The sequence below is a fragment of the Diplotaxodon limnothrissa genome, linkage group LG3 (assembly GCF_057381915.1).
Source record: "Diplotaxodon limnothrissa isolate DT_005_m linkage group LG3, D_limnothrissa_male_GT1.1, whole genome shotgun sequence".
Classification (NCBI taxonomy): Eukaryota; Metazoa; Chordata; class Actinopteri; order Cichliformes; family Cichlidae; genus Diplotaxodon; species Diplotaxodon limnothrissa.
In genome coordinates, this window is record NC_140598.1 from 54081043 (window position 1) to 54107563 (window position 26521).

The following is a 26521-nucleotide window of genomic DNA, read 5'->3' on the forward strand; positions in this document are numbered from 1 at the left end:
ACTCCAACACTGTGTTCGTTACTTTTACTTTATACCACAGACATCCAAGCTGGTAGAAGTTAAATCGTTGCTTAAAAAGCCATCAGTTGACCTAGCTTTCTTAGGCCAATCTCCAACCTTGTAAAACAGCATACTGATCATCTGCCGATGTTTATTATTCGGTTTATTTGAAGAGTTTCAGTCAGGTTTCAGAGCTCATCACAGTACAAAAACAGCTTTAGTGAAGGCTACAAATAATCTTCTTATAGTTTTAGTGATTTCTTTTTGACTTGTTCGCTATTTAGTAAAACAAAAAACAAAACAAAAACATCCCCCTAAACCCCTGAATGACTACAGAGTCATTACAGACAAAGATAAACAGCACCCTCTATTGGGCATGCCGCGTAGATGATAGAGTTTTGTCGCTGGTGTAAACGTCATCACTCAGCGACATAGTAGTGCGTTTTTCTAGCTGCCTCTCGCTTTTTCTTTTAAATAAAGCTCTTAAAAGGTTTTTGGACCAAAGTAGGATTTATCGTAAATGATCCGTTTTTCATTTCATTGTTCTTGGAAACATATATCGGTGCACCCCCCCCCCCCCCCCCCAAAAAAAAAAAAAAAACCCCTCCTGTCCGGAAGTTGATTCAGTGATTGTAGACACACATGCTTCGCTTGCTCAGTTATGCCAAAGCTCCTCGATATAAAGTTCCCGGGAGGATGTAAGAGTCTCCCCGATGGCTTCTGGTCAGCCGTAGACGTGTGGATAAAGAAACCTCATGTTATAAACAAGCGTCTTTGTGGAGTTAAAGAGACAGACAGCAAAGATGTGGACCAAGACGACCTACGGCTCCTGCTGCATGATCCTGAACTCTTCACAGATGCGCTGCTCTTCATGATCACTGGGGCCTCAGCTGCCCACGAAGCCGACAAACCATGGTCCTCCAGCGTCAGGACATTTATTCCCAAAGTAAACTGTTATGGGACAAACCTGCATAAAGAAATTATCCTGAAAGGTAAGAGCTTCTCACTTCTGCAAACTGTTGTATCAGTTATATTTCTTTCTAATGCCTTCTCTCTTGTTCTCTGCAGACTTTGGTAGACAGCGAGTGACCTTTATTCCATTTGAAGAGGATGCAGAGGGAAAAGCGTCTCTGAGGAAAGGCAACATTTATCAGATTCAGCTCTGCAATCAGGACTGTGAGGAATGGTGAGTCTGCAGTCATCATCTTTACAGCACATTAGAACATACAGGACGAAATGCCTTGTTTTGGACGATAGTTTACTGGTTGATTATACAATCCTGATGTTCAAACTGAGCATCAGAATGAGGAAGAAAGGTGATTTAAGTGACTTTGAGCATGGCATTGTTGTTGGTGCCATACGTATAGGTTGGAATATTTCAGAAACTGCTGATCTGCTGGCATTTCTAGAGTTTACTGGGAATGGAGTGGAAAAAGAAAAAATATCCAATGAGCTGCAGCTCTGCTTCTTTTTGTCAGAGGTCAGAGTATGTCCAGACCTCTTCGAGCTGATAGGAAGCCAAAAGTAACTCAAATAGACACTTGTTATAACAAAAAATATGCCGAAGAGCATCTCTGAGTGCACAACATATTAAACATTTAAGTGGATCGTCTACTACAGCAGAAGACCAATCCAGGTGCCACTCCTGTTAAAACTGAGGCTGCATTTCACTGGACAAGAAAAGACTGGAAAATCTCATCTGGTCTGAGTCTTGATTTCTTCTAACAGTGGGTGTATGAATGAAAGACAAGTTATTAGGGTTTTTTTGAGGGTCTTCACCATCTAGTATTATTATTTTTGTAGTCCACCACTGATGTTTAAAAATGGGTCTGACATTCAGTGTCAACAGCAATAAGAAAATTTAAACCACAGAATATAATTTAGAGTTGTTATTCTTATTGTTCAAACTTTGTTACATTGTCTCTGTTTTTTTTTAATTTGTTTTGGGTTTATCTCCTTTTTCTTATTAATATTTAAAATTATTTTTTCATATTTAAAAATCCTCCTGATATTGATATAAGTGAACTCGGAGCAGCGACGTCACAAACTCTCAGTTAATATACATGTTAGTATAGTTAGCATAAAATGAGCACAACACTGTAGATGACTTGTGCTTTATCTGCAGGTCCCTGGAGTTGTGTGCGCTGTCGGTCGATTCCTGGTTCTCTGATGGCGTCGCCTACCCCAAGCTGCCCTGGCTGTCCTCTGACCTGCTGCCTAAACTGGTGCGCTGGGCCACCGAGTGCAGGAGTAGCGAGTTCAGGAGCACGTTGTCTCTGCTGCCAGTGGAGAAGTACAGCCTCATGTACCAACAGCTGAAGGACAAGTACAAGGCCATGGTGAAGGTGAGGAGACTGGATGATGTGAGGCTTGTTTATTCTTTTGTTTACGTCCTATTCTCTTGTGTTGATATATTCATATATATTTCTCACACTGTTTCCAGGTTTGGCCTGAGGTTACAGATCCTGAAAAGTTTGTGTATGAGGATGTTGCTATTGCTACGTATCTCCTGGTTAGTTCAAACCTTCCAATAATCTTCTTTTCACCAAATGAGTGGATCCTATCACGATTATACTTGAATTAGCCTTTGAAATAATTAACAAATACGTCCATACAGGTACTGTGTGTGCAGGTAAAAACAGCTAATAACTCACATGACCTTATGTCAGGTGTCAGAGGGTCATGCAACTTAAGCTAAATCAATCAACCTGAATGTGAAAAATGACCTTTGACCTTAGGAATCCATTTGTAGGTTACGAGTATCAGCAGCATTTGTCACTCCCTAACCATGAGTCTGTGTCACCGTGCTGCTGCAGGTGCTGTGGGCCGAGGAGAGAGCAGAGAAAGGTCTGACTGCCAGGCAGTCCTTTGTGGACCTCGGCTGTGGAAATGGCCTCTTGGTTCACATTCTGACCAATGAAGGGGTGAGTTCAGTGCTTGATGAATTCATGTAAAAGCAGCAGTTTATTAGGCCAGATCGTCACGCTGGACCGAGTGTTTGATCTTTGTTATGAGTGACTGAATCCTCAGCTTTTGTTCTGCACACTGGTGACTGAACACTGTTTGAATTTAGAAGAAAATCAAACAGCAGCTACTTCCTGGTTACATTCTCACCCAAAGCCCACAAAGTCCTCAAAATCATCCACAGTATGAGAACACTCTTCATATTTGATAACCCTGTATATGGTGGTCACATATAAAACATTTCACACTAACTTTAGGAAAGCCAGAAGCGCTGTCTTAAAGGTACAGTCAGTAATTTCCTTTTAGTTTATTTGATTTAAAAAAAAGAGTGTTGTACTCATAAATATACATAGATTAGTGTCTCTTTCAACAAACTGATATGTTCATATAAACTTAGAATGGATCCATTAAAAATGTATAGGAGTTAGTTAGTGCAGAGCTTCCCAAAGTGTGGGGCCCGCCCCCTAGGGGGGGCGCAGAGCCATTGCAGGGGAGGTGCGGTATGAAAAAAAAAAAAGAAAGCTTGGACACTGCTAGCATAATGGATAATGGACAGGTTCTTGACGGGGCTCCCACACAAACGCAAAGCAGGAGATGAAGCATCGCTGAATATTTTTCCAAACCAACATCTCATACCTTGTTTCCTGAACTGAAGACAAAACTTTTCATAACTATGCTGATTTATTCCAGATATTGTCCCAATTACATATTTTCTACAGATTAGAAATGCGACCCTCGTATCTCCAGGCAACTGACAATGAGCTGGCAACAACAGCAGTTAGTATAACGTAGAGTTTAAAGGTCACACGTTCCCTCTGATAAACAGTTTGATTGCATCTCACATTGGATGCGAGTTTATTCAGTAAGTGTTTGATTCCAACTTTGTTGGCTAACAGGAGCTAACAGCGGTAAAAACAGCAGCTCAACCCGTATCGATCTCCTTTGACAAAGTAAAGCGTAAATAAAGATGGACATCTCTCACTCAGCAGCTGAGGTAAACAGTGGACTTTTATAGACAGGGGAAAACGCCGGGGCAGGTCCAGATCTGGTAGTAGAAACATATCGGCCGGCCATTGTCGTTAAGGGGTACATTCTAAATTTTAATGTTTTTGATCTGACTTGGCTGAGTGTGTGAATGTGTTTGAGGTTGATTAGCCTCTCTGACCATCAGGCATCTTGTGTTACAGCACCCTGGAAGGGGCATCGATGTTCGCAGGAGGAAGATCTGGGACATGTACGGCCCCCAGACTCTGCTGGAGGTGAGCGAGCCGAGCATGAAACGTTCGACTCCGTGTCCTCACTTTGTGCTTCAATTTATTGTAATTAAAAAGTACAATGAAGCATTCATAAAGATGTAAAAGTAATGATCAGGGAGAATTTTACACCTGCAGTGCTGTGAAAAAGTCTTTTTCCTCTTTCTTATGTGTTTAGAAATTAGAAAAAGACAACCTGAATAAATAAAAAGTGCAGTTTTTAAATGAGGATTTAATTTATTCAGGGCAACGAAAATCTATCCAAGCATACACGGCCCTGTGTGGAAAAGTAATTGCCCTCCTAAACCTATGAATGCGGTTTTGCCACCCTTGGCAGCAAAAACTGCAATCAAGTGATTGTGATAACTGGCAGTGAGTCTCACAGCAGCGTGGAGGAATTTTTGCCCCACTCATCTTTGCAGAATAGTTTTAATTTAGCCACATTTAAGGTGTTTCCAGCATGAACTGCTTGTTTAAAGTCACGCCAAAGCATCTCAATTGGATTCAGGTCCACACTTTGACTAGGTCACACAGAGAGAGCATGCAGACTCCACACAGAAAGGCCTGACAACATGGTGGGTTACAAACCTGGACGTGTGCGACGGTGAGGCAACAGTGCCGTTATCTGAGCTACTTAGAGGCGGACCTGCTGGTGTGTTTCAGATCTTGAGATTTAGGGCATAACTTGACGGTCGTCCCATGTGTGACGTTCTTTTTATGAATTGCTTTGTTCGATTTATGCCAGATGTAACGGGACTCAAACGTTCCAAAAAGTTCAAATTTTGTCTCATCAGTCCACAGAATATTTTCCAATATTCTGTGGACTAATAGTTTTTCACAGCACTGTACATTTCTTGTAGTTTACTTAAGAGATTCTTGCTTTTATGATTGTAATAAGCTGCACAAAGAAAATACTACCACAGAAGCTTGCATACACATGTGGACACACACATTTCCAGAGAAACCTGCCCTGAAAACGCCGCTTTCTCCCGTCTGCCTCCTGTCCTCAGTCGCTCATTTAACAACAAGCTGCTGACTGCTTCCATTTCAGGTCATCTATTATTGACCGATTTTAGCGGAGCGGATGTGGTAGAACAATCTCTCTGCGCCCCCGGGGCAGCTGTACTCAGTCTTCAACCTTTATTCGGAAGCTCTCTGGACTTCACAGGCTCTTAACTCTCATCATTTGTGATGTTGGTGTCAGGGCCATCTGTTAAATATGAAAGGGTTTATATAAACTCTCTAAAAAAAGTTGTTGGGATCTTGTAGTTGTTTTCTAATTGCAATTATAAAAAATATTTGAGCCCACTAAGAAAAAAACCCAAACCAAAACTTTAAATGCATCTCAAATAAAAGTCTAAGCAGATAAAAATACTTATTTCTATTAAATGATATTAAATTAGACCGGTGTGCATCCCTCCTGCTCTAAGGACCTCTTGTACTCTTTGGGTCTGTGCTATTTCAGGAAAAGGCAATTACTCCCAGCGAGAGCTTCTTATTCCCGGGTACAGACTGGCTGATTGGGAACCATTCGGACGAGCTCACACCGTGGATCCCCGTTATAGCAGCCAGGCGAGTCATCAGGAGACACAATCACACTCAGCAGCTCAAGTGCCAGCTGATCTCTCCAGTTTTGGAATAACATTATGGGCAGGGGGTGATGTGTGAAGAGTGTGTGTGTGTGTGTGTTTACTGAAACGGCCACCTGATGGCGATGTTGAGCCTCAGCGTGAGGAGTCAGATTTCTCCTTGTTTGAGACTGCAGATGATGATTTCTTGTGTGTGTCGCTTCCTGTCTGAACAGTTTGAGTAAAGGTGGAAAAATGCTTAAGTAAAACAAGTCCTCTGTAGTCTGACTGCATTAAAGAGTAATGATCGGCACTGTGTAGATTTATTTTGTCCCTTCTTTTTCAAATTATAGGTCGTCTTATTCCTGCCGCTACTTTGTCCTCCCCTGCTGTTTCTTCGACTTCTGTGGAAAATACCAGAGACGCCAGTGTAAGAAGTCTCAGTACAAGGAATACATCGACTTCATCGCTGAGGTCAGCCAAGTCTGTGGCTTCAACACTGACGAAGACTGTTTGAGAATACCTTCTACTAAACGGGTAGGCTGACAGAAACAGAGTGGAGGCGGCTTCACAGCAAATCCATCTGACTTGTTGTAAACATTTGTTTGACCCCGGCCTCTGTTTTTTTTTTCCTTCTTCTTTCAGTCTGTGCTCCAGAACAAATCACATTGTATTAGTTCAGCAATTCGTGAATTCTTCTTCTCTCTCCACCCGTCTACCGCGCAGCTCTGCTGTCAGCTATCAAATAATTAATACAAGAGCGAAGGAAAGAAATAAAGAGAGAAATCCGTTTGGTGGGGTTCTGTAATAGGTGCAGGTTTGAAATGGTTGTAAAAAAGTTTGTGAAAATTAAAACACACCTTAGTTATGACGTTTCCCATAATGCACCTCAACTGCATCTCTCCCCTGCACAGATCTGAAAGTTATAACTCTTCTTTCAGAATAGCACAAAAGGGCTACGTTGCCAAGACAGCATCACAGTTGCTGCACATCCGTGATGAGAATCTGCCGTTTCACCGCATCACAAAGCTGCTCTGTTGGGTTGAGATCTGGTGACTGTGGAGGACTTTAGAGTACAGGGAACTCGCTGTCACGTTGAGCTTTGTGACATGGAGTGTTACACTGTGGTCATGAATGTATGGACATGGTCAACAACAAAACACATGCAGATTGGGGTGTTTAACATTTGGTTAGTACTGAGTGTGCCAAGACTTCCTGTTGATCCGAGGCAGGATCCATGCTTTCATGTTTACACCATATACTGACTCCGTCTGAATGTCACAACAGAAACTGAGACGGGATCAGGCGATGGTTTTCCAGTCTGCTGTGTGTTTGGAAAGTCTGTGTGAACTGTAGCCTCAGCTTCCTGTCAGCTAGTAGGGTCTTCTGCTGCTGTAGCCCAACTGCTTCAAGGCTGGATCTGTTGTGCACTGAGATGCCTTTCTGCACCTCGGTTGAAATGAGTGGCTATTTAAGTTACTGTTACCTTCCTGTCAGCTCGAAACAGCTTGGACCTTCACCAGGTTGTCTTGACCAGCTGCTGTCATGCGATTAGCTTGAAGTCAGTAACTTCATTACATGTTTTTGCAATCCTGGGATTATGTGGAAACACTTCTCAGCGCTATGATCAGTGGATGGCTGAAGTAAATCATACAGCTGTGCGTCCCAGCCTTTTCTCCACCTGGGCTTCGTTTAGTGTAGACGTACAATAAATCAAGGATGTCTTTATAATCCCAGAGGGAACAATAAATCTGTTAGCGGGTAGCCATTAATAGCTACAATATACTCGTGGCCATAAAAAGAACAAGCTATTATTTTCTGGGCTTTGCTGTTTGCTCATCAGTAACACTCAGTTTGCTCATATCAGCAAAAGCTCTCCCACAAAATTATTTCATGGGAACATTTTCAAATGGAAAGAAAAAGTATGATTTCTTTGAACTTAATAACAAGAAAAGACAACCAAACAGGGAGTCGCCCTCACACTCTGCTCTCTTTTTTTTTCTTTTTTTTCCCACAGGTGTGTCTTTTAGGAAAGTCAAGAAACTATCAGTTATCTGATGAACCTGAGGTAGAGCAACAAAGGGCTCATTACATCCACAGCCGCTGCACTGCTCCCGGGGTCACAGTTCAGAGGTCAGACGTCAGTAATGACGAGGACTGTTGCAATGGGGACGGAAGCTGTAACGGCACCCCCGGGAGCTCCTGGGGAGCCGGGTTCCAGCCGCGAGATCGCGTCGAAGCGGTGCGAAATTGTGCTGCTCTCCCGCGGGACTTTGTTGACGGTGTTGTTCTGCGGGTTGCTAATGCTCTTCTGGGAATGACCGCGGGCGATGGAGAAGGATCCTGCCGTGACTGGAACCAAGGAGGTAAAACGATTGACATGAGTCGCTGCTGAACTGAGTCACAGGTTGAGATCAAATCCAGAATAGGATCAGTATCTGTGAGGTGTTCCTATTTGCCTGTAGGACAGAAAGACTCTCTGTGTGATGCATCTGAGTGCCCGGTCTGAGCATCAAGACCTGGCGCTCAGATGCATCTTAGGCCCCTGAAGGTTCTTGTCTAGATGAGATATTATGATGTCATCATGTTGCCTAACTACCACCTAGCAGTCGGCTAAATTGACCAATTATTCGCACCAAAAACAGCTTTTAAAGACATTGTCACGTTTTTATATTATAACACAGTTATTATTAATTATTGTCTTTACCAAAAAAAAGCATCTCAAGGCAACCGCTGTTGTGATTTGGCGCTATGTAAATGACCCAGTCTTAGCATATCAAAAACATCTATCACCCTATTTTTTTATTAACTTCTCTCACTGTGATTAAGTGTATCAACCTGTAATTAAAGGCAAAATGACTTTATAATGTGTTTTCTGCTGGAGAGGTGAGAAGAACGTTAGATGAGCTTGAAAGTGTATATGATGTAAGAAAGCTGTATAAGGGCTGGTAGGTGGATGTTAATGTCTGTGGATAAGCAGCTGTTGTGAACCACACTATTTAAGCCTTGTCCACATATACAGGATACAGATTCACTACTCTCCCTTTGCTTCGAAGCTAATGGTTGGCTATTAGTGGACATCTCGTTGCCTCTAATGTATTCACCACATTGGTGTACAGCACTCTGCTAAAGTCTTCAGCCACACCTCGTTTCTTTATATTTTGCTGGGAAAATGAGAAACGGGTCCAGTGATTTATTGAAGCGTGCAAGCATTTGAATGTGGGAGACAGACACGCTCTCAACTTTCCTTTTTTGATAACGATTATAGTTAAGGCTAGATCAGGTAACCCTGAGTGCTCCCTTAGTTACGCTGCTGGGTTGCCAGGGGCTTGTTGAGTGTTTCTTGTTCGTTCACCCTTTGTTTTTATGCACCACTCTGGATTTCCACAGTGTGCCTTTTCCCCCGTCTCCCTCCCCTCACCCCCAACAGATGGCCGCCCCTCCCTGAGCCTGGTTCTGCTGGGGGTTTCTTCCTGTTAAAAGGGAGTTTTTCCTTCCCACTGTCACCAAGTGCTTGCTCACAGGGGGTCATCTGATTAAGGTTTTGTCTTTATTATTGTAGAGTCTTTACCTTATAATATAAAGCACATTGAGGCAACTGTTGTTGTGCTTTGGTGCCTCTGCTGTCCATTACAAAGAATGCAGGTTTGGGGCATTTCCCTACTGTGGTCACTTTTCAACCCCCGAGGCTACTTCCATCTTTTGTACACAGTCTATGCCTTTGATCAGTTACATAGTGAGTGCTTTTTACCTCGTATGGTGCGGTGCAGATGTAACCCGATGCCTCTGAAACGACACCGTCACAATCAATCGTTACATATGGCGTCAGCACTTTTTAAAACTCACCAGCTACACCATTACATCCGCAGCACCTACTGCCTGAACTTTGAATTTCATTCTTCGTCCATCATCCCGTCTGACCCCCCCACCTCGCTGATTACAATCCTGCCCCTCAGCATCAGCCGGTGAGACCTGATGACACAGAGCGACGCCTCTTTGAACTCTGCCACACCCTCCGCCAGCTGCGTACCACGCAGCCCGTATCAAACACCCACAGACACGCACACACATTTACTTTCACAGCACCCACGCAATCACCTTTGTCAACACCTCTGCAGCCCCGCTGACACACACACTCACACACAGTCACACGTTATGAACGAGATAAGGGCACGAAGCCTGCTATTATTAAAACAGAACGTTTCTTGTCGGGGTGTCGGTGGAATTAAAGGTAGAAAATTTTAGGGAGAGTGAATAAAGGGAGAGTGTAACTCTGTATGGAGATGACTGCATGAATAATGCACCACCATCTATGATTTATGCATGAGCACGCATTTGTATTGAGGGATTCCTACCAGTTATCTGCTGTGTACGAACAAAGGCCAAATTCAGAGGGAGCCAGCGCATGTTAAATAAATCCAGATGGGTCTCGGAGTCATTTAAAGTGCTTTGGAGTTTAGTTTCTGTCTGCTCTTTAATGCATCTTCAAAAAGTCTAATCATTTTCAGTATGGTGATGTTTCCCTTTTTGGCACTTAAGCGGATATTTTATGATCATTTTGTTTCTGTGGCTTTATGGCTCTGGTGCGACGTCAGACGATGTTCTTTTATCTTTTCTTTTTATCTCTTTTACTGTAAATACAAACAAATAATACTCATTAAGCTCTGAAACTGTCAGAAATAAGCAGGTTTTCACTATGCATAAGAGTCAGTATTTTTCCTGTTTGGCCAGCTATTGTTGGGTTTGTATCATAAGACTGATACTCAGTGATTTATAGTAATTCTTTGAAATGAAAATTCCTATTTAACATCAATCAGACTCTTTCCTTTTTTATTTGGGACAAGTTCTTCTATTTAAAAGGTTTGCACTGAGCAAGTTAAAACATCTTAGTGTCTCTGCTGCTTATATCAGTTGCATATATTGTGCTTCCTGTACATTAAACTTAAAAATATCTCACAGCTCTTCTGAGACACTGTAAATATGAAGCAAGTTACTAATTCATGCGGGCTGTAGTGCTGAGTCACAGAGTTATGTAATCACGCCGAGAATGAAAATCTGTGTGTAGCTGTACATCGAGCGACACTAAATGTCAACTCAGTAAAATGTCAGAGGGACAGTAAACACGCTATTGTACTGAGTAGAAGCAGCCTGCGTGGAAGGGCGCGGTGTGTTTTTGATGAGTGAACGCTTCACTTCACTCTTTCACATGCTGGAACATTTTCTGCTTTCCTTCAGTTTAAACCAAATATTTTTCAGATTGTTGGTTTGAAAAAATCCAAACGGAGTTTTTTGGGTTGTTTTTGTTTTTTGTATACTTTTGCTTTTGTCTCCAAAATGTCATTCATATAAAGGCCGGTTTTAAAGTTGCTTTCAGATGCTCCCTTATTCGCAAAGGGTCACCACAGCAGGTAGCTCCGCACGTTTGATCTGGATGTGCTGGATGCACTTCCTGACACAACCCCAAAGGGATTTGTGTCTCCTCCCAGACTGAACCGGGGGATCTTTCGCTTGGCAGGGAAATGTGTAAGCCACATGCTCGAGCCATAGATATATGAGGATGAGTGTAAATATTATTTATTGGGTGCTATAAGAGGATTCAGCAAGCATGCATATTTACGTTTATTAGCAATAATAATGTAATTATTGGTTCTAGTACATGTCAGTGTCCTGCATTACTATATAAATGCCAGTAGTCCCTTTTTTTTTTTTTTTAGGTTGCCAGGCAACACGGTGGCATCATATTATAGCAAGTTCATGTTTCAGTTCACCTGATTGTTACTAGCTTTGCACCTTTGCCAGATCATTTGCCAACTTTTCATCACCTTGTAAATAGATTTTTTTTTTAAAGGTTTAGCAAAAAGCTCGCGTACTTATTCCTTTGCATTGCAGGGACATCTTGCTCTCCTGGCACAGCAGTAGCCTGTCTCCTTTCCTCTCTCTCTGCTGTGTTTATTGCTCTGTGAGCTAGCGGTGAGGTTGCAAAGAGAGACGTGGGGCAGCCGTGTACAGAGAGACCGATTAAGAGATCTCAAATGTGATGGAAAAAAGCGAGACTTCTGTTGTTGTTTGTCTGAGTGACCATTTTATGCTCAAGTTAAATGGTTTGCAGAATCATAGCATTTCCATTGTCTCCAAACCCTATGATTCCTCCAGAAGTATATAGATTTCTTCTTCTTCTTTTGGCTTCTCCATTTAGGGGTCACCACAACAAATCACCAGCCTCCAACCTCTTCTGTCACCCCAACCCTCTGCATGTCCTCCTTCTCTACATTCATGAATCTTCTCTGTGGCCTCCCTCTATTCCTCCTGCCTGGGCAGCTCCATGTCCACTACCCCTCCTCTGCTCATCAAGACAAATAAGATAAGATAAGATAAGATAAGATAGAACTTTATTAATCCCTCGGGTGGGTTCCTCTGGGAAATTCGACTTCCAAAAAGCACAGCAACGACCGAAGTTACAGTTACAGAATTGTTATATATACACACACACACACACACATATATAAATACAGAGACAAATATAAATAAAATATACAAAGGGGATAAATAGAATAAATAGGAATAAAAAATAAAAATACAAGTGAATTGCACATTTCAAGTATTGAGTCTATTGCACTGTTGACTATTTTGACTATATTGACTAAATATTACCCTAAAAGTATGTAATCCCTCAGAAATATGTCCTGTCATCTTTACACGCCTTGTGAGAGTTGCAGTTTTTGCAAAGATGGAAATCACAGCTGAGCTCTTTTCTCTTTTTTTTTTTTTCTTTTTTTCTTCAGCACAACAAAAGCAATCCTACACAACAGGCATCGTTTCAAACAAGCAAGTCCAACTGTACTTTAAGCCAAGTCATTAATTCTCATCTGCACCTGGTCTTAGTCCAAGCTGAATCTACTCTGTCAATACTGTCCCTATCCCATTAATCCCCATTAACATTGTAGGCAGTAAAGGGCAGCTCTAAACGGTGTATTGATATTATATCAAGGCCTGGAGCTCCCTGGCGTCAGAGCTGTGGGATGAGAGTCTGCCCAGTTTCACACTCTGCAGCATACGACTGGGTTTGGCTGCGCTAGTGTCTGTGAATGTGGGAGTGTGTCGCATATTTTAGGGATTAACGCAGCAATTTGGCCAACTAAAATTAGGATGTATTTGGGTGGACAATATGTTTTTCGATGAATTTCAACGGCAGAAAGACAAGGTTCAGAGACCTGACAAGCAGAAGAGTTTGAAACTGAACAGTTTTCGGAAAACTGAGTTTTGGATCAGAGGGTCAGACGGTGCTTTTCATTCATATTCAGTATTCATATCATCTCTAAGCCAGCAGGGATTGCAGCGAGTGACCACAGAAGTACGATGAAGATATCACTGAAGATGCAGATTTAAGTCAAATATAGTTATGAAATCATGCGGTGTGTCTCTCCCTCCAATACGTCAGAGAAAGGAGGAAGTTTGTCATTTGTATAAACCAAAGGTCAGCTCAGATTGAATTCCCTTGTGGTGTAAAAAGGGCAAGGCCAGAAATGCCAAAAGATCTTTATAACCATAGTGCGAAAGTATGTGTGACTACAAAGGGGTTTGTCATCTATACTATGCTAATCCTAGAGGTTAAAACTGTACATATTCTCCTTTTCCTTTCTAAAATCTCTGCCCCAGTGGAGAGTTGACAAAAATGATTCAGGCTCTCAAATGGCTACTCTGGCAAAACGCGTTCCAGCTGCCCCGACAGCTTGTTGGAACGGCTTTAACTGAGCATACTTTACAGCTCTGACAAACACTCTGACAAGCTACTCTCTACTGTAAACCAATCTTTATATACTATGTGTATATATAGCTTTGCTCGCATTTTCTTGTCATAGAACAGCCGGTAACATCAACTCAAGCCGAGTGGTTCTTTGTCTGAAATGCTGGATAAAAACGATCTCTGTGCATGCTGAAGCACTGTGTTAATGCATTGATGATTATAAAATCAATAGACCTCTTCCTGCACATGTATAACTCCCATCTTTCATTGTTTGTCCCTCTTCCCTGCCCTTCAGGCAGCCTTTCTGTGAGCGAGGTTGCGGGGCTGTTGGGGCAGGAAACCCTGCGGCTCCTGAAGAAAGAGTGCGGAGGTCTTCAGACGCTTCTGAGGAACAATCATCAAGTATTTAGAGGTAGCTTTTCTGCACGCTTCTCTACGTTCTCGTAGATGGTTCATTTGAAAGTTGTATTGTTGAGAACTAGACTGTTCATTAAGTACAATATAGTGCTTAAATGAAACCAGTGACAGTGAGAAAGATACTGGAGGTTATATGAGTAACAGAAAGGGTGTTAAATAAAAAACCGTTAGCTTCTTTTTAAAAAAAGATTTTGTTTGAATTTTTATTTTCCAACAATTTAAATCATAGACTGTATATAAAAGATGGAGGCCTTAACCCTACTTTCTGGGGATATTTCAAAGTTACCCTACTTCTCGTTTGATTTATGACTTGAGTAAACTGGTAATTTTGGTTTCAAGTCTTCTTTAATAGATCCTTAAAAGAACGTCTTAATTAGAATACAGTTCATGCTTTATTGCTTGCACCTTGCTCGTTCGGTGTTCGTCAGTACAAAAAGCCCTCAGAGGAGTCAGCTGTCCAGTTTTTCCATTACGAACATTTTGTTTGTTTTCATACTAGCTTGCTAGCTAGCATTAGTCCCACCTCCTGGTATGGGCACTTCTTTAAAACCATAAGGTGGCGATGGCCTCGTTCCAGGTTGCAAAATTTTACCCATATGTTGACATCTTTTAACTACAGTGTATGCTTTTAAGACTTTTAAAAGCTACTATTTCTAAAGATAAACATGGCAGCAACATCTTTTTTTTCCCAAATTTTATTCACTCACGAAAACGTCTCACGCTCAGAACCACAATTTGGAAACAACAATCCAGGCCACAATTCTTTCAACATAACTGGACAAACACTTTTTAAAATGCAGTCCTGGAAGTCGTACTGTCGTTGACCGTAAAGCAGTGTGTTTTGCTGCTGTTCCTGGTTAAAAGTGTCAGACAGCAGGGTGAGAAGTATGCCTTCCTTTTCTTCCCCCCCCGTAACCACAACACTGACATCAAAGCATATTTAAGCGTACTTGTGCTTGCCAAAACTCTTGAATCGTCCAATGCAAAGAGTTAATTTGCTTGGCGTCATGGCATCACACTGGGCTTTTGTTGATTGAAAAAGAGGGGAAATGAGCGCTTTTACCATCGTCATTTGGAATTTGGTTGGTCTCGAGGGATCAGTTTGAGAAAATTGGATCCCCTCCCCTACAGAAATTGCTTAGAGTGCAAGCAAAGTCAGACTTGAGATAGAAACAAAGTTGACATTTCTTTCTGATAATAGATAAAAATGTGCACGACTCTCGAAAGGTGAGAAGCTTATAACCTGTGGGGGTCAGCGCAGACATGACTTTTTCTACCCGGTGCCCTGACAGCCAGGCATCTATGTTGTGTTCTTCTCCTAATTTCTGTCTTTTAAGAAAATATTTATTTGTATCTTTTGGGAGGAGTGTTTGAGTCTGATAGATTTTGTGTCTCCCTCTTGTCACTCTTTAGTTGAAGGAGGGCGTGTCTACATAAGAGACTGGCGGGAGAAGATGCCCTTCAGGGCGGATGTTAAAAGGAAGCCCGTCACCCCGGGTGCCCTGAAAACTCGCCTCTGCTGGTTTCACGCTCACCACCCTCAGGGCTGCCCCCTGCAGGCTGAAAGCTGCGCCTTCGCCCACGGAGCACATGACCTCCGACCCTCGACGAGACCGCTGAAGAAGATAAAGAATGAAGCCTTTTGATCGACTCGTTCTTCACGACTTTTCATTGACTTTGTTTGGATTTTTAATTTGTGCAGAGCTCTGCACATCGTTGTTTGAACTCTAGTTTCCAGCCCTGTAGCCTCAAAGATAAGATTCAGGTCCAAGCAGCGAGTTTTATTGAGGCAACGTTACATCATTTCTGGGAATTGAAGCCTTGAAATTTCACAGTCCTCTTTCGTCTTTGTAAGGCTGCCAACATGCATTTCTTCCTGGTGGGGCTTCACTGCTGGAGCTCTCTAAACCTCTGGGTTATGTTGTCTTGTGAAATTTAATTTCAAAGCATCCTGTCTCCTTTTTATTTAACTGTTGGACTTTTGTCGAGTTCAGGTATACTTACTCACTATAAAGCTGATTTCAAGCTACGTCTTTGTATTTCTATTTAAAGATTATCAGCTCTGTGGTGGATCTTCTCCTCGCCCACAGCATAAAAACTCTAAAAGCTACTGTAAACTTTCAGTCTTTAACTGCGTGCTTCACTTAGACATTTCATTCAGCTCAGACGTGTGCTTTGGGGTTCACAGACAGGGCGGGGGAGAAAGGCCGGACAGCGTTTGAACAAAGTAAATGTTAGCGGTATGAATTATTTGTTGGCAGGAGTCGAGGGCTGAGCTGCGTGTTGTCCCGTCTGGATGGGCGCTCACTGCTGCGTCTTTCTAACACAGCTTCCATCACCCTGTGGCTCAAATGTCAAAGACGGTAAGGCCCTCCGAGGGACTGCAGCCGAGCAGTGAGAAGTGCCTCCCTGGGGTTTGTTTTGTGTATGTGACAGACAACAACCAGACCGCTGATACAATAAAAACATTGTTTATACAATCAGTGTGTGGCAATGCGTTACTGTAATCTGATCACTTTTTTCAAGTAACGAGTAAAGTAAGGGATTACTATTACAAAAACGGTAATTATATTACCGTTACTTTCCCGTAGGAACGCTGCGTTACTGCGTTACTAAAACCGTGATTTTTTTTGCGAGAATGTCTCAGGACAGTGATGTAAGCGAGTGCGCTGTTAGTGACAACAGCTGTGGGCAGATCAACAATGGATCACATATCGATTGTGGGAGAGAGTCTTCTACAGCACCGTGTTGTAATTCAGCCACGTTGGAGGGTTTTCCAGCATGAACTGAATTTTTAAGGTCAAGTCACAGATCGTGTATTTGTTTGATGATCTGAAACATTTGTGAAACTTCTAGCAGAACCAGGCTCAGGGTGGGGCAGCCATCTACGGTGACCGGTTGGGGGTGAGGGGAGGAAGCCAGGACAAAAGACACACTGTGGCTCCTTAAAAAGGCGAGTGCCTCTCATAAAGTCCATACTGTGGTTGAAATGGACATCTTGAGGTTACGTACAGCTGACCGGGTGCTCGCACGTCTCCCTGCTCAGCGGCTTCGTCACTGAATATTGATGTGGATCCACAATCGTTTGCTCAGCCTGTTCAAAGGTTCAGTACAGCGAGGAAGAAAGTTCTCTGGAGTTTTTGAGTAACTGCGATCAGTAAATAGAAACTTCCTCAGAGATGAAAGAGCATTTAAACACAACCGATGCTTCAGCTGTGAGATGGACATAAACTGCTCAGTCGTAACGTGTATAGCAATGTGTGGATTTTAATGACCTGTTTAAATCACTTGTCCCCCTCCCACCATTCACCCCACTCTGTTATGTTTCTTGGAAGAAATGAAATGATGAAAATGCTCCTGCTGCTCTCCATCTGCAGAGATCATCTGATCGACCCGCTGCCCTATAACTGCTGCGACATGGCCGGGGAGTGGAGGAGGTTACGTACCCATCCCAGCTCGACACTGTTGCTGATGCTGTTGTTGTGGTCTTTTGGCCCCAGCCCTGACTGACACAATGACTGTTTATGTCTGTTTCACACCGCTACCCTGGAGATCAGTAAAGCAGACCCACCCTGTCCAGGAAGTCTGCTGGCTACTCATTTGCAGTATGCCAAAAGGCAAAAACGGATATAAACAAAATAAAATGTGCATATGCACGTGCATAGATTTAACCCTTTAAAGCCCCAAACCATGATAATTGAGTGCTTATTGAATGCTCTGACAATCTAAAAAATTATATTATTAATTATTATTATATTATTACTGCTTAAAAATGTACTGTGCAGCATCGCACTGATGATATGCGAGTCTCAAAAACTCATAGGATACACCAGACGTTTAGGGGTTAAATAAAGATGCAGTGCATACGTGGGTCGAGTCGCTGTCTGGGACTAAATGTTAAAACCAGACTTCATCTAGTTCAGCAAAGAAAAACAATTAGCAAGGTTACATAAAGCCATTTTAGGAACCTGAGCGATATTAAAACATGTGGTTATTAAAATGCTCTTTCCATTATTGCTGAAGGATTGTCAAGTTTCACAGCCGGCTTTTTAGCCAATTATTTAAACCTCTTCTGACTTTAAAAAAATCAGTTTCCTGGGAGCTCCTCAGTGGGTGCAGCATTAGTATTAATTATAGTAAAAATGTTCACATTTATTGAAATATGAAAACTCATTTGGACTCGTGATTAGAGGCACAGAGGAACAGTAACAGTGATGTAATTAAACAGCCCTCCGTCCTCTTATTCAGCCATAAACTGGAATTGTGAAATTCAGGACAAATTGTTTATCATTAGCATCTGTAGCTCTGGCCTCATAACTGCTGGGTTAGTTGTATTTAAGTAGCTTGGCTATCACAGTACAGATTGCAGATTTAGAGCTAGAATACGTTGAGCAACTTTCTGGTCTTGACTCACTAAGCAGTCAAGACCAGGTCATGAAGACGGAAAAGACGAAGAGCCCAGTCAAACACTGCAAACCACACAGAAAGTAGAGGAGGAGCAAACACGCAGGAGCGCAGAGACCAAAACAGGAGATGGATCTCTTACTGTAGTGTTGGGTGCTAAGTAGAACCCTGACCGGTGTCATTGAACCGCCACGGCCTCACGCTCATCACCAGCATCTAAAGAGGTTGTGGATGCCTCAGAGTCTGGTAAGGGGATGCAGATGATTTCAAATAAATCATCCCATTAAAAGAAAATCATCCAAAAGTGGATTTGAATTGACTGCCTGCTTTTCCTGGATTGTTACCTCAGGGCAGCCCACAGATATTTTTTTAATTTCTTAATCTGTAGATAGTTTTTTTTTGTGTGTGTGTTAAATATATTTCCAATGAGAGACAAGTATGCCATGAAAAAACTGAACACTTACGCAAAGAGCAGGCATCTTTTTGGAATTAAATTGCATGCACAGAGACAAAGGCAGCAGTCATTCAACATAGATCAAAGCTTTCATGGATGACCTGATACCAGCTGTATAGCACAGTAAGAACTATGGGTCAGTGTTTCTTTGCTGCCTGCAATGGAAAACTTTAAGATTCTGCTACATATCTTTGTCAAGTTGACTTCACTTAGTGAAAAAGCTCCATATGATCTTATTCTGTCTCCATGTGATCAACACTGCTGACGACGAGCACGGCGAGGCTGGAGGAGAGGCCCAGGAGAGACGTGCAGCGCACACACCTGATAGTTTATAACTTACGCTTTTCACACAAGCTATTTCCTACTGTGAAGACAAATTGTAAGTTTCCAGGTCCTTCAAAGGTCAGTGGCGGCTATGTTTCCTCTGTCAGGGCGTCAGGACAAGTGGTGAGAAAAAATCTTGTTTTATTACTAATCTGTAATCATGAATCAGTGGAAAATCTAACCTCAAACCTCATTTTTACTGCCTACCTGTTGCCACACAGGGACATCAAGCTGTGATCTGATGTGTTTTTTATTGTAATACCTGTACTGAGTTTAATCAATCTTGTCTAAATGGGTGACCTCCATACAGTAATAATAAAAAAACTAAACTAAATTTAAATATCAAATACTCCTGATTTATATTGATAAAAATAAAAGACCTTTAGATAATTACGATTTTACTGAAATAGAAACATCTCAGTAGAAACAGTGCTAACATAAATGTGCAGCTAGCAGCCACACAGTTAACATGTTTGATGCGTCAAATCCACTCCTCGTGTGTCGCTCTCAAAGCGTGACAGTGGCAGACGGGAGGATTCGGGTCCTTTCAAACACGTTTGGTCAAATACAGTGCAGATCTCCTTGGCTTAGTAAACATCAGCGTCCAAGGCTGCACTGTTTAAATCCTGGTATTTTGCTGCCTGTTGCTGGGGAACTGCAAAACGACTCAACCTGATCTTTCAGTACCTTTGATATTCTGCTTGGGAAGACCCCCCGAAATGGGGTGAGGTGTAGACAGACCACCTCTCCCTGACCACTGTGGAAATGACAGCCTGACACATCACAGAACTTTGTCTTCTGTGCTATCCCAAATTGACAGGCAGGTGAAGGATGCTCTTCCCACTCCAGGAAAGGAGTTGTTTTGTCTGACAATTAACAAAAACAGAGGGGAAGAAGTAAAGCGCTATCTTACAGCAAACACCAGGTTTGGAAGGAAAAGCCTCTCCTCAGCTTTGTTGCTTCAGTTGTGAGAGAGGAAAGCTTTGCTCCGAGCTCCAGCCATCCGTCCAGTTCTGGGACAACAGAACAGCAGACACGAAGGAGGATCTCAACCCAACCACCGCCACGAGCTAGATATGTGTTCATTGTGTTTGTCATATTCTCTGTTGTGTAGTGCTGTGTGTAAATCTGATGCTGCCAAGGTATATTGATCACTCCCTGTCAGATGAGTGGGTTAAGTGTGCGCCTCAGCCAGGACGTGATGAAGAATCACAAGTTTTAGTATAATAATGGACGTTTTGTCTCATTACTGCTTGTTACGCAGCAAGGAGTGGCATTAGCGTGCTTTCCCTATGACACACTGGGATGAGTGTTTTGGGGAGTGATGTTTATGTCGTAAATCTGATCATCAAAATGAGAAACGCGGTGGGAATTTTTTAGGATTGTGCTACTTCACTGTGTCATTTTTGAGCTACACCACATGTTGATGCACAAATGATCTTTTGCACACAGTGATACGAATCTATTCTGTGACTATAGCCAACAGATAATTCGATCTGTGTTTACAGTCCCTGTTCGTCAGAAAAGCATTCAGACTCCTGTCATAGTCTCCGTACTGTTGTTTGACCCCTTTGCAAAGAAAAATAAAACTCACGCAGACAACCTGGTTGTGCGCGCTTCAATTTATGTCCGATTTTTACAACACTGCCTCAGAAAGTGTAAAGCTTACTGTCACTGATCCAACAATAAATTCTCCATCATACCAGCACGTTTCAACAGGATAAAGACTGTGGAGCACACTGGCAAATCCTCAGAGAAACAAAACAGCCAACAAAAAAAAGAGCAGCTGAACCCATGAATGAGGATGTAATGCGCTAAAAAAAAAAACCAACTCTTTGAATGAACATAAAAAAAATAATTCCACGTAATTAAATTGCTTTATTTTCGCATTATGCAATTCTGTTATTCCAACTTAATGTGCTTGAGTTGGACTAACTTGATTAATTAATGATGAATCAACTGTTTTACTACAGTTGAGTCCAACTTAATTTAATTGAGTTGATCCAAACCATGCAAATTACGTTAGTGCGACAAAAAAGCTTAATCGTAATAGAAAGCCACGTGGAAATCCTTTCCATGATTATTTAAAGAGTTATTTTTTTTGGAGTGTTCAACAAAGTCTAGAGTCTGGTTAACATAAAATGTTCATGGATTTGTAATAACTTCCACAATATTCATCCTCTTATCTTTACCAGGGTTGCAGGGGCCTATCCCAAATGTGATAGGGTGAGAGCCACTGGACAGGTGGCCAGTCTATCACAGAGAGACAGACAACGGCACTCATAGATATTCTGGAAACACCAATTAACCTAACCCTAATTACTGCATGACTTTTAGAGTACCCAGAGAGAACCCACTGCAAACTTGGCCAGATTGGAGATTTGAACCCAAGACCTTCTTGCTGCGAGGCAACAGTGCTAACCACTGTGCCACCGAGCTGTCAATCTAGACTTCAAAAAAATGCAACTAACTACTCTTACTAGATTGTATCACGTCATCTCGAATAAATGAAGTTGCTGACTTTCATGCAGATCCTACATGATTAAATTACGTTCACCACAGAAACATGAAATTATTTTCTTCACACTACAAGTTTGAATTTTTTTTTAATCTTTACCCATCCATAAATAGTCTGTATATAAGTAATGATTAAAACAGAAGGCATTAAAACTTATTATTGAGCTGTACATGAAAAATCATGTTTAGTACTGTAGGAAAGCAGTTTAACGGTGAACAAGTTCCCTGAAGATAAATTGTATAATGACACAGAAATTTTCTAAACACAACAAAAATGCATTTCTTTATTTCCTTACATGTTCAAACTGCTCACTTTATACAAGGGTCCGAATAGCTTAATCCTGTTGTTGCTCCACTGGTGAACTATGTGAATTATGTGAAATGTGTAAACAAACGGCCTTTCTTTGTTACGCTGAAGCCTAAAACTGATACTCTACTACTTCACATATTTATATGTTTCTTATAGCTAAAGTAGTTTGCACGACGTCCATCAGCTCTGATTAATGAACTTAGAGATGGTGAAAGCAAACGACAGGACAGAGGGGAACACATTATAAGATAAAATGACTCGCAGTGCCCGAAATCTAGGGCAGAGAGAAGTGGCTGCATATCTTTGGCTAAGCCAACAACTTTCCCCGTGTTTCTCTCATGCTTTATTCATCGTGGCATCGTGGGACTCGATGTAATGCAACATCTCTGAGAGTGAACAGAAGCAAAAGCGAACCATATTGGACTGTGATGCTGACAGCTGTCACGGCGATGACTTCTTTTGTGTGTCTGTTTCCATTTTAGAAAGAAAACAAACCTTTCTACATGTTATTCTTCAAGTTTTCTTTTAAATAGAAGGTGTTTTTATACTATTATTTTGTCAGTATATGTGAGCTTGTTTACGGCTCAGTCACACTAGAGTAAAAATAGGAAAAAAATAAATAAATCAGTGGTTGCCTGGCGATGGCATTTTTGGCTTTGGTGATTTCAAGTAGCTGGATAAGTAACTGGTTTCCCAGCGATTGAGCATCCAGCCCTCTCAGTCTCTGTTTGGCTGTTTCCATGTCCACACAGTCATGCTCTGATTTGGACTGACTGCAGTCGCTGTCCGACAGATTGTGACAATAAAAGCATATTTCATTTTACCAGAAGCGGATCTAAACAGATAAACTGTCATTATACATGCACAAAACCACATATATATATTAGTAAAACTTTGAAACTCACCATAATTTTCACTTACTAATGAATTGCACTGAATACAACAATGCTATTCTTTGATTTGAGGCTTTACCTGACTTTGTTTCGTGTCTCAGACACATCTGGCTTCACCTGGACTTTTTCAACAGGCACTTGTTTCATATTTTCCAAACAGCAGCTCTTACTTTTAGTCTTGTTAAAGAAACAGCTTTTTAATACCCACAACCTTGAAATAATTCTTAGTCAATAATAACTGCTGTAGGTTGTACAAATGAGTCGTGTGACACACTAATGTGTGCATCCTACATTAGAGAAGACTCTATTTGTGTTACAGCTCTTTATGTATTACACCTTACAGAAGCTTTACTAGTAGCTTACAACCCCACCTGTTTTTCTTTAATGGATGGATTTAATGAATTAAACAAACATCAAATCTAAAGCTATTATTTGTTGAGTGGCTCCATTAATATTCTTTCAAACTGAATTTCTTGGATGACTAAGTCGCCTCGCTCATCCCAGAAAAATGCAGACTTGTGAGTTTAAATTAACAAGATATCAGTGAGTCACTGGGTGATTCGTTGTGGTGATGTCATGTCATGTGTAATAATGTGTTGAAACCGAGGAATGCCACAAGATATTTTTTCGCACTCTGCTTTCATGGTTCGGTTGTGTTTTCCTCCACGTTCTTTCATTCTCAGTTCTTCCGGTTGTGTTTGTGATCTTGTCAGGGTGCTCGGTCTCTGACGCAGCATTTTGAGTTTATTTTTGAAGTCATGGTTTTTTCCTTTACTTTTGAAGTTGATTTAACTTCAAGTCTTGATTTCGGTTCTCTTTATGTCTTTGAGTTTATTTGTATTTCTGGTTCATGGCTTCTTGTCTTTGTCTTATCCCTGTGTCTCTCCTGTGAGAGTCTGCCGTGTCCTCTGTGTTTATTTGCTCTGTTTATTCCCTCTCTGTCTCACATTTCTTTCCTGTTTGTGTCTCCCTTACCTGTTTCCTTGTTCCTCCTCAACCTGTCGTGTTTGCTTATTCCCATCCTAGTGTCAGTGCGCGTGTTTGTGTTACTTCCCGTTTTATTTTGTCATCCTTGTCTCATGTGCATTGTGTCCAGTTTTGCTTCCCCTGTCATGTTATGCCTGATTTGTCCCTCCGGTGTTCTCATGCATCTCCACTTTCCATGCATGTCTCCTCATGTGTATATGTTGTGTCTGTTCCCCTTTGTCCCTTGCCAGATCTTCTGTTTGTCTCCATCCTCCATGCTCTCTCTGTGCTAGTTTGAGATTTTCAGATTAGCTTCTTATAAGTGAACATCCAGTCTCCTCTTGCTTTTGCTTTGCATTTCCATGCAGCCCTAATAAACAGCTAGCTTTTTGTTAAAAAAATAATAATTTTGGATCCTCTCTGCAAACAGACGATCTGTGCCTGCAGATCTTGACAAGTCCAGAAAGAACATCAGAGCAAAACAAAATTACTAATGACCATCCAGCCAATGATTCTCTGAATTCAGCATCTTTTAGACGAGTGATTCTAGATACTGATTCTAAGCAAACTGGCAAATTCACTGAGGGGTGAGTTAAAATAAACAGCATAGTCAAACAACAGGTCTGATTCCCCTTGAAATTGTTTGTCAAACCTTGCTGCTGATAAGCTACAGCAGTAAAAGACCACACTGGGTGGCACTTGTGTCAGCCAGAACAGGAAACTGAGGCTTACAATTCACACAGGCTCTGCAAAACTGGACATCAGTAGATGGAAAAATGCTGCCTGGCCTGGATGAGTCTCGATGTTGTCTTTGGTGTAGACACCAGGAAAACATGGATCAATCATGCTTAGAATCAGTGGCTCAGGCTGGTGTAATTGTGTGGGGGATATTTGCTTGTACCCATCTTCTAATGGCTGCTTCCAACAGGATAACACAATCAAACAAAACAATTCAAACAGGCCCTCAAACAACCCTTAGTTATAAACAGACCCAATTATATACTTTGGAGCATCGGAGGAAAAAAAAGGGGGTCTAACTCCCATAAACTGGCCTCTGTCACTATATTCTGTAAATGTTATCTTTGTCCAAACAGAGTAGAAAGTACAAATAAAAAGTACATTCCAAAATCTGAAGCATTTCCTGTTTAAGTTTAGTATAGAAAAAAGTTCCTAGGAGGATTTTCCAACAGGAAATCTCTCAAAATCTCTGCCACTTGAGCTTTCATGAATTGATCCAGGCACTCGATCAATATCTCAAAGCTACTGAGTGAATGGCCACGGTAGATGACTCAGATGTCGCTGTACACCTGAAGGAAACACTCCCACCTGCCTCAATTATCCTCATCACACTCAGAGGCTTACCAATTCATACCTGGTGCTTCCTCAGTTTGGCATCGTGTAAACTTTCCTGCACCCCCACAGACAGAAAGAGATATGGAGGGAGGGTTTGTTTGGTAATATTTCCACATTCAACACGTTCTTTATTTGAAATTCAAAAAGTTTAGCTTCGTGCCATCACCAGTGGAGAGCTGCCAAGCGCGGATGGCGCTTCTTCTCAACGCGGAGCTGGAAATACACAATAGACACATGGGCTGTGCAGTGGCATCTACCCAATTCACTCAGATTAACATGCAGTTAAAATTAGTACACTGTTTCCCTGCAGATACAAGGCTGCTGGATCCCATCCATATCAGTCCATCAGTTCATCACATTTATCACATCCAAACTGCTGAACAGAAGAAGAATATAAATATATATTGCATTACTTTAGATGAAGTGTTAAGCTTATACTGGTTTCATCACAAAATGTGAAGCCTCACAGAGTGTGAATTCCCACTCTCTTGGTCCTTTCCTTCTCCCTTCGCTACTCATCAGATAAAAATATACATTTTCTTGCTTCCACATTGCATTTAAGTCACCTAATTTTGTGCAACTGAAACATCTTTTAGCGATTAAAAGAAACAGGCCAAGGCATCATGACAGTCAGATGGTTTCTTTGCTGGTTTAGCTTCAGTGTCACAACAACAACACCAGGATTAAATAATCGGAGACTTGCTGCTGCTTTCACTCAGAATGCATCATGTTGTCACACGCCCACAGGTTCTGCGTCTCCAGGTTTTTGGTTAAAATTTATTTATTTTTTAATAAAGTCACCGCTTTAAAGTCAGTGGTGACAGCAGATGGGTACAGATACATGTAAAAAAAATCCAGAATTTAATTTAAAATCCTTTTCCTCACATACAAGGCTTTGAATCTACAGGCCTTATCTTTTCTTAAAGGCCTCATAGTACCATAATATCACTTCAAGGAATAGGAGGCAGAGCCTTCAGCTTTCAGGTCTCTCTAGGATGGAACCAACTTTTAGTTTAGATCCCTACCTGATTTAAGAAATATCTCTTCCTTCTCTCTCTTTAAGTCCCAACTCAAAACTCACTTGTTCAAAATAGCTTATCCCACATAAACTCTCCACTCGGCTATTTTAAATTTGTTTTATGTCTTTTATGATTGTGTAAACTGCTTGCTTTTATGTTGCTACTGTGTACAGTGTCCTTGAGTGTTCTGAAAGGCTCTTTCAAATAAAATGTATTATTATCATTATTACATAAAACATACACCGTACCCTCTACTTTTATGATCAGGCTCAGAAATATACTTTCTCATAAAGCCTTATAGTTAGGGATGGTTTCTTCCTGTTAAAAGGGAGTTT

At 41.5% G+C, this 26521-nt stretch overlaps 1 protein-coding gene across 2 annotated transcripts; it reads left to right on the plus strand.

Annotated features, from left to right (window-relative positions):
* Positions 1–642: 642 nt before the first annotated feature.
* On the plus strand, positions 643–15592 carry trmt44 (tRNA methyltransferase 44 homolog). 2 transcript variants are annotated; one of them, XM_085350921.1, is made up of 13 exons: positions 643–992; positions 1069–1186; positions 2126–2345; positions 2444–2512; positions 2817–2924; positions 4152–4223; positions 5683–5789; positions 6139–6322; positions 7803–8151; positions 11982–12138; positions 12427–12443; positions 13825–13941; positions 15360–15592. In XM_085350921.1, the coding sequence occupies exons 1-13, from the start codon at positions 662–664 to the stop codon at positions 15590–15592; spliced, it is 2082 nt and encodes a 693-aa protein (XP_085207047.1). In that variant the 5' UTR covers positions 643–661. The 2 variants fall into 2 exon arrangements, with proteins under 2 accessions (XP_085207047.1, XP_085207046.1); XM_085350920.1 differs by lacking the exons at positions 11982–12138; positions 12427–12443.
* The last annotated feature ends 10929 nt before the right edge of the window (positions 15593–26521 follow it).